General features: G+C 29.0%; 2 protein-coding genes across 6 annotated transcripts in view; both read right to left on the minus strand.

The window, feature by feature from the left end:
- The window catches only part of LOC106680078 (uncharacterized), a 280,185-nt gene that overhangs the window by 103,596 nt on the left and 169,196 nt on the right, over positions 1–7,393 (minus strand). The gene's annotated exons all lie outside the window — the stretch shown is intronic.
- LOC136795752 (uncharacterized) overlaps positions 5,017–7,393 on the minus strand; it is a 10,862-nt gene continuing 8,485 nt past the window's right edge. The window contains exon 2 of the mRNA XM_067047370.1: positions 5,017–5,651. Coding sequence (XP_066903471.1) covers positions 5,017–5,651 — 635 coding nt within the window. The remainder of the gene's footprint in view (positions 5,652–7,393) is intronic.

Here is a 7,393-nt window from a genome sequence, read left to right on the forward strand (position 1 = left end):
CTCGTGACCTTATATTGTAAACTGTTTTAGAGTTCTACTACTGGGTAGTTTCTCTACATCTTGTATCATATCATATGTCATTATGATCAAATTTACTGGTTGTATTTTTTTATACAGTTGTAAATATCAACAAATAAATAAATAATAATAATAGTATTGTACGATATGTGTAAGTTACACGACTTATATATCTGATAGTATCAATGACGTAATTCATTTTAAATACGAAATGAAATATAGATTATTTACCGTATCTCTAGGAAAGCACTGAAGGAACTGTTTCAACTATTTATCAATTGCCAAAGTTTCTATTCAAATTTCAGGTCTTCATCTGGACTAAAATAAAAAAATGGAGAGTAAGTAATCCTGAAGTAAGTATCTAATAGTGACATATGATTAAAATAGATTTAAATGTAGAGGTATATAAACACAACAAACATAAAAAATAAATCAAAATCAGTAAGTAATAAAGCAAAAATTATACCAGCAAATTATTGTAATTTTGAGAATTATAAATTTTAAAAAAAGACTAAACAGTTACTTTTCAATGTGTAATTTATACCTTTTTTTTTTTTATTTATATTTTTTAATCGAACTTTATTTATTGATAGATATTACAATCTGCCACACCGTTTAGGTAATAGTGATAAATGATCACATTCTTACTAAAATAAGAATGAAAAATAAATAAATAAATGAAAAAAAGTACATAAAAATAAATAATTTTTTTTTTTTGTTTAACTGAAATTCTTTTGACAATCGATATTTATCACGATAGTGGAAACTACATTGGAATATACATGAATACATGAAGGTAAAATCGAAATTTGTAATTTCTGTCTCTTCGGATTGATAAATGCTATACTATATAGTTTAGCATAACAGATAAGACTTATTATAGGTTACGATCAGGTTTTTCGACAGCTGTGTTATCTAAAACTGTCGTTATCAGTAAAAAAAAAAAAGAGAATAAAAAACATTTTTCTTAAGAAATCTAAATACCTAAGACTCTAATCAGTTTAATGAAATCTGTTCTCTAATTTATGATTCTTAAGTAATTGACTATCTCAAGTTTTAATCCAGACCTATGATAAAAATAGAGTGGGATTGTTCACTATTGTGTGTACACATATGAAAATCTCGTATGTACAAATATTAGTTAAGGCTTGAATACGATTTCAGCTGAAATATATATATATATATATATATATATATATATATTCATTACGGACTCAATAAACGCATTCTATTTCTGGAACCCGTGCGAGTCATTTCGTACTCTTTTTAATTTTTTTTTTTTACTGTTTGCTCTTGATAATACTTATACACTGGTGAACCCTATGTATAACGGACAGGATGAATATGTCCCTTCTAGAGGGATGTCCGCTGAAAACGTTTATACAAGTGTTAATTAATCAAAATTAATATGGATTAAGTATTCATTTTTATTAATATTTAAATTAAATATTAAATAATAAATTAAAAATGAGTATGGGACATTGATGCATCAAAATAGGTTTATTAATTTAAATCATGAAGTTTATTGATATAATTTTGTGTTATATCTATACACAATATTTTTTTAGAATTTAATATGTATTTATGAACACATTTGAATATAACAGGAAAAGGAAATTTTTTTATAAAAACCATCGAGAGGCAAGAAGAACAAAATATAAATACTTTCTGGAAAATTTAGATAATCCTATTCAAGGGCACGTTTCCATTTAACTCTTCAGAATAAATCTTTATCAGAGCAGAAATATTATATAGAAGAATAAACAGAATAATTTATTTGATTTGAATGAGGTAAATCTTACTAATTGGAGATGAAAACTGTTTTATTAATTATAAAGCAATAACTTCAAGATGTGAATATATTTATATCGAAATATAAAATCATTATTTTTTCAATGTTTTGTATGTGCCAGTTCAGAGGGACCTCACAGTGACTAAAATGAGACTTTCTTAGTCCGTTAGAAGAGGTCTTCGTTTATAAGAGGTTTAAATCCCTATATCCAGTTTGTAATCCGATGATTATTACAATTACGATCCCGTAAAAGATTCCCCTATTATTATTAAAATCTCGATCATTAATCGATTTTTTTAAACTACTTCTGTATAATTAGGAGTTGTATTTTATTTAAAGAGTTCTTAAAAACGCTCAACCTTTAAATAAGTTTGAGTCGCAAAATTACAAGACATTTATTCCCGTGGTAACATCTAATTATAATACAAGAGCCCAAAAGGAGAAAAGAGGAAGTTATTTCACGAGAATTTTTTATTACTTAATTGAAAACTAGATATAAGTACTAGTCAAAATTGATGAGTCTGCCAAGTGTAGGTAGGGGGAATAAAAAATGGCGGCTGATTCTAAACGTTAAAAATAATTAATTTTTTATTCGGAGCTCTATATCTTTACAGCTACCAACAACAATAGAAAATCTAATCGAGCATAATTTTAAGTAGAGTAAATTTGCTAAAATGTAAGCGCTAATAGAGAAATTTACGTTTAATAGTTCTCCTGATATAGCTTTTCAAAAAGCAACATTTCATAAAATTGTTAGTTATTTATTTTGAGAAATCTATTTCTCAGTAACTATGTAACGTACAGGTGTCTATTAGCACTCAAATTAAAGGTAGTGTAATGAGCTATAAAGTAGTTTATAATATTTATTTTCGTAAGAGTAGTAGTTCCCACGAAATTTGCTAAAATAAAATTGTTTTTCGGACAAATTTTCACTTACCAACTTTATATTCATATGTGAATATCATAAAAACTACTACCCCTACGAAGATAAGTGTCATAAACTACTTTATAGTAAGTTGAATTTCCTTTATTTTGAGTGTTGGCAGACATATGTGCGTCTTATGGGTCTAGAGATATATTTATTAAAAATCCAACATTTTATAGGAACAACTAGACTAACATTATGTGAGTTTATTTCGTCAAATATCATAAAAACTACTACTCCTACAAAGATAAACATTATTAACTATCTTATAGTAAATTTCACTAGCCTTAATTTGAGTGCAGACAGATATCTGTTCGTCCAATTGTTTCTGAAATAGAGTTTTTCATAAATCAGACTTATTGTTCGAACAATTATAAATCAATTTATTTTAGCAATTATCATGAAAACTACTATTCCTACAAAGGTAAAGGTCATAAACTCCATTATAGTACATTAAACTAGCTATAATTTGATTGCTAATAGACATCTGTACATCATATAGTTCCTGAGATATAGATTATTCAAAATAAATTAACTAACTACTGATATTTCAGTACATTTGTGAAATGTTGTTTTTTAAAAGGCTATATCTCGATTACTATTGGAGGTAAATAGATCTATTAGGGCTAATATTTCAGCAAATTTACTCTGCTTTTTATTCCCGCTACCTATACTTGGCAGACCCATCAGTTTTGACTGGTAGTTATACATAGTTTTCATTAAAGTAATCAAAAATTAGGGTGAGATAACTGCCTTTTTTTCTTCCTGGCTCTTGTACTATTAAGGATATATGAGACAATAGAGATAAGTCTTCTTCGCTGATTAAGAGTTCTAAATTGTATTTACACTCAAATGATGGATGTGAGTTGAGGAAAAAAATAGAGATACTAAACAAAAACATTAATGCAATTTGGATTTCCTGTTGTGGGTTGCGTAGTGATGGTTTGAGAAGGGACTTCCATTGAAGGAAAAACTGATATAATCATTTACGTAATGGTTTTCTGGCAGCTCAACGTTACATAAATGAGGACCTCAGGTCGCTCCTGTATCACCTGGACCTGAAGCTAGTGGCAAGAGTTTAATTTTTCCCTTACACGTACTATTAGATAAAGAAAAAAATATGAAACTGAATTAAAAAAAATATCATATTATTCGATTTATTCAATTTTATTTAAATTATAATGAATTTTCTTCAGGGTCAGACCGAAAGTTGAAAGGTAGGTTTTTTTGAAATTGATCAATTAATTAACTCTCTAATGAAATTAGTACGAATAATCATTACGTATTTGAAAGTTAAAGAAATCACTACGTTGTCACTTAAACAACTTTTATCCGTTGCCTTTGCACGTACTGCCAGGGTCACCATAAAGTTTTTAGAGAATAATGAAATTGAGAACAAAACAAAAAGGTTTACACTAAGCTTAGACCAGAATTCGATTAAGCACCTACTGGACAACTTGAAACAACCTTGGACGATGCTCAGGAACTTGGAAGCATGGGGGCAACGGATTTTCTAGGAACACATCTGAGATGATTGCATTTATCTTTGCTTTGAGGAGGTATTAAAGTCAGTACTTGATACTAATTATTAGGAATAGGATTTTAATGTACTAAAAAATCCGAAATATGTACATAAATATGTGCTAAATAATTGTCAAATATTTTTAAAAAATATGTATTTATAAATCTTGTATTATTCAACAATATAAATTACTAATTAATTAGTAACTTTATAACTTAAAAAAAGTTACATAAATATGTATTTATTATATATTAAATAATATGAATAATATGTTAAAGAAATTATGTTAAAATATGTACAAAAATATGAACTTAGAGAAAACATAGCTGTTCAATAACAAGACATTAATTAGTAATTGTAATTAGACTAATTGATTAATAATTACTCCGAATGAATTATAAACAAATTATAAATGGAAATAAAGAAAAAAATACTTTAGGAAAATATTTAAAACTTTGTCTAATGGACTGAGTGATTTTATATCCTGAATTTTTTTTTAACACGTCCTGTACTTTTGTCTTTATGACTTCTCCGTTTTCAGCACCTATATTTTCCAATCTTTAAATTTTGCGTCAGTGGAAAGTCCTTTTCTTCTAATTTTGTAATTGTGTTGGACAAAAATACCACGTTTGCACTTATGTAAGCCAAATCAGTCTTTATTGAGTTAATTGTCAACAGGTTGTTCGCTTTCTCTGCAGGTTGTTCGCTTTTGTTATTAATTCAATACCTCATTGTAGAGAGGTAGCACATCTTCTTCTTTTACTGGCATAACAGGCGCATGAAGCTGCCCTTGGCCTGCTCAACGGCCGCCAACCAACTTTTTCTATCTTCTGAAAGGGTAACTGGGATCCTCAGTTGTTGCAGATCCCACCTCACAGCATCCCTCCATCGGCCCTTCGGCCTACCACAGTGCCGCACACCATCCGGAACGTAACTGTACAGTTTATGAGCCACTCTTTCCTCGCTCATCCTCATTACATGGCCAAACCATTTAAGCCTCTTTATCCTTATGTAGGAGGAGATGCTACATTCCTTATAGAGACCAAAAAGTTCACCATTTTTCCTTCTTCGCCAATTACCATTCTCGCATACGGGCCTTAAGATTTTCCTCAGATTTACTCTTTCAAACCTGTCCAGCAGGTTAATGTTTTTATTGCTCAGGGTCCACGTTCCTCCACCGTATGTGACGATTGGCCTTATCAACGTTTTGTACAGGGTGAACTTGGTGGTACGGCTAACAAGTTTGCTTTTGATTAGCCTTATAATGGAGAAATAAGCTCTATTTCCAGCATAAATTCTGCTTCTAACTTCTTCTTCTTCATCCTGGTTCTCATTGATAATAGAGCCAAGGTAAGAAAAACTTCCCACCACTTCGAAATTATAGAGAGGTAGCACTAAAAGACTCAATTGATGAATTGAAATTTAAAAGGACCTGATAAAGAAATAAATAATGCATCATATTTTTGATCAATTTTATTTTTAAATCTATTTATGATAAATTTCACCTTTAAGTATCTTGCGTTCTATTGAATTTTATGTAGTTGCTGCAAAAAATGTATTTAAAATTGAACAAATAATTTAAGGAAATATGTGATTCAGGACAGAATACCTAAAAATATGTTAAAAATTACAAATATTTCAGAAAATATGTGATTTACAAAAAAATATGTAAAAAAGGCCAAATATTTAAAAATATGTAAAATAAAAATGGCTTCTTTTGGTCAGAAATGTCTTGAAACATCTTTAGTTAGTAAGGAATCGCAGATATCATGGTCAGGTAAAATTATGTGAAAACATAAAAATCCTATCCCTACTAATTATAGATTTTTCTTAAAAATTCAATTTTTTTTTCTCCTTTAATTTTGATTGTAAGGAAATTAATACAATGATGATATCGAATTGCTTTAATGAGCTAAGAAATAATCTGTGGATATGACAGATACACTACTCTGTTTTGTCCTCGTATTTGCTTTCTATAACTTTCAGGCAAAGATCTAAACGAGACGTTCGTGGATTCCGTTACAGCCACTGCCACCTTATATTATTGGAATGTAAGTTAATCCAAAGAGATGGTGATGTTTGCTATGGTATGGTAATGATATACATTATATATGTATTAGAATATATCACCTGACATGATAGCAATAGTTCATATTAAAAAATATATAAATAAAATAAAATTGAAAAAAAAATTATTTGATAACAGTAAATTACATTAATTGATGTAATATATCAGGTAACAAAAAATACATTGTTAGTAAAAATGCTTTTCTAAACTTGTTTAATTTCATATGGGAGTGTGGAATGCTTAGAAGGAGGTATTAAAGTCGGTACTTGATAGTTAGTGCTTGATACTAATTATAGATTTTTCCTAAAAATTCAATTTTTTTTTCTCCTTTAATTTTGGTTGCAAGAAAATTAATACAATGATGACATCGAATTGCTACTTCAATGAGCTAAGAAATAATCTGTGGATATGACAGATACACTCCTCTGTTTTGTTCTGGTATTTGCTTTCTATAACTTTCAGGCAAAGATCTAAACGAGACGTTCGTGGATTCCGTTACAGCCACCGCCACCTTATATGACATAATAATTCGTATGATAGGGCAGCTATGTGCCAAAAACGAAAGTATTCCATACCTCTCCTAGTAAGAGTATTTTACAAGTAGACTTGAAGCAAGATAATATGGCAATCAATTTAAATGAAAAAAAAAATAATTAAAAATTGTTAGAGTGCCTCGTTGAGGGATGAGTGTCATTTGAATTATGGAAATAAATAAAAATCAAAAATGTAATAAGCCTTAAATATCTTGGAGTCCATTTGGATGAAAACAAAATCATCGAAAATGATATCAAGGAGATAGTGAAATGTGATGAAATGATTTATGATATGCAGGTGCAGGACCTGCATATTAACTTTATGATTTACTTTGATTATAACATAAAATGGCCGGAAATGCCAATATAAATGGAAACGTGCTATATACGTTATGCTAAAAGTATTCATGTATATTGTATTGAAAATTGTATTTAAAACTAAGGTTGGAAGTGTTGTTTTTTTTATTGGAATATAATACCAGGTCATTCAAAAAGTCCTGTCGTTTTTTGGGGGGAAATTATAAATAAATAAATA

This window comes from Halyomorpha halys, unplaced genomic scaffold (assembly GCF_000696795.3).
Source record: "Halyomorpha halys isolate HHAL.00 unplaced genomic scaffold, Hhal_1.1 Scaffold241.1, whole genome shotgun sequence".
NCBI lineage: Eukaryota > Metazoa > Arthropoda > Insecta > Hemiptera > Pentatomidae > Halyomorpha > Halyomorpha halys.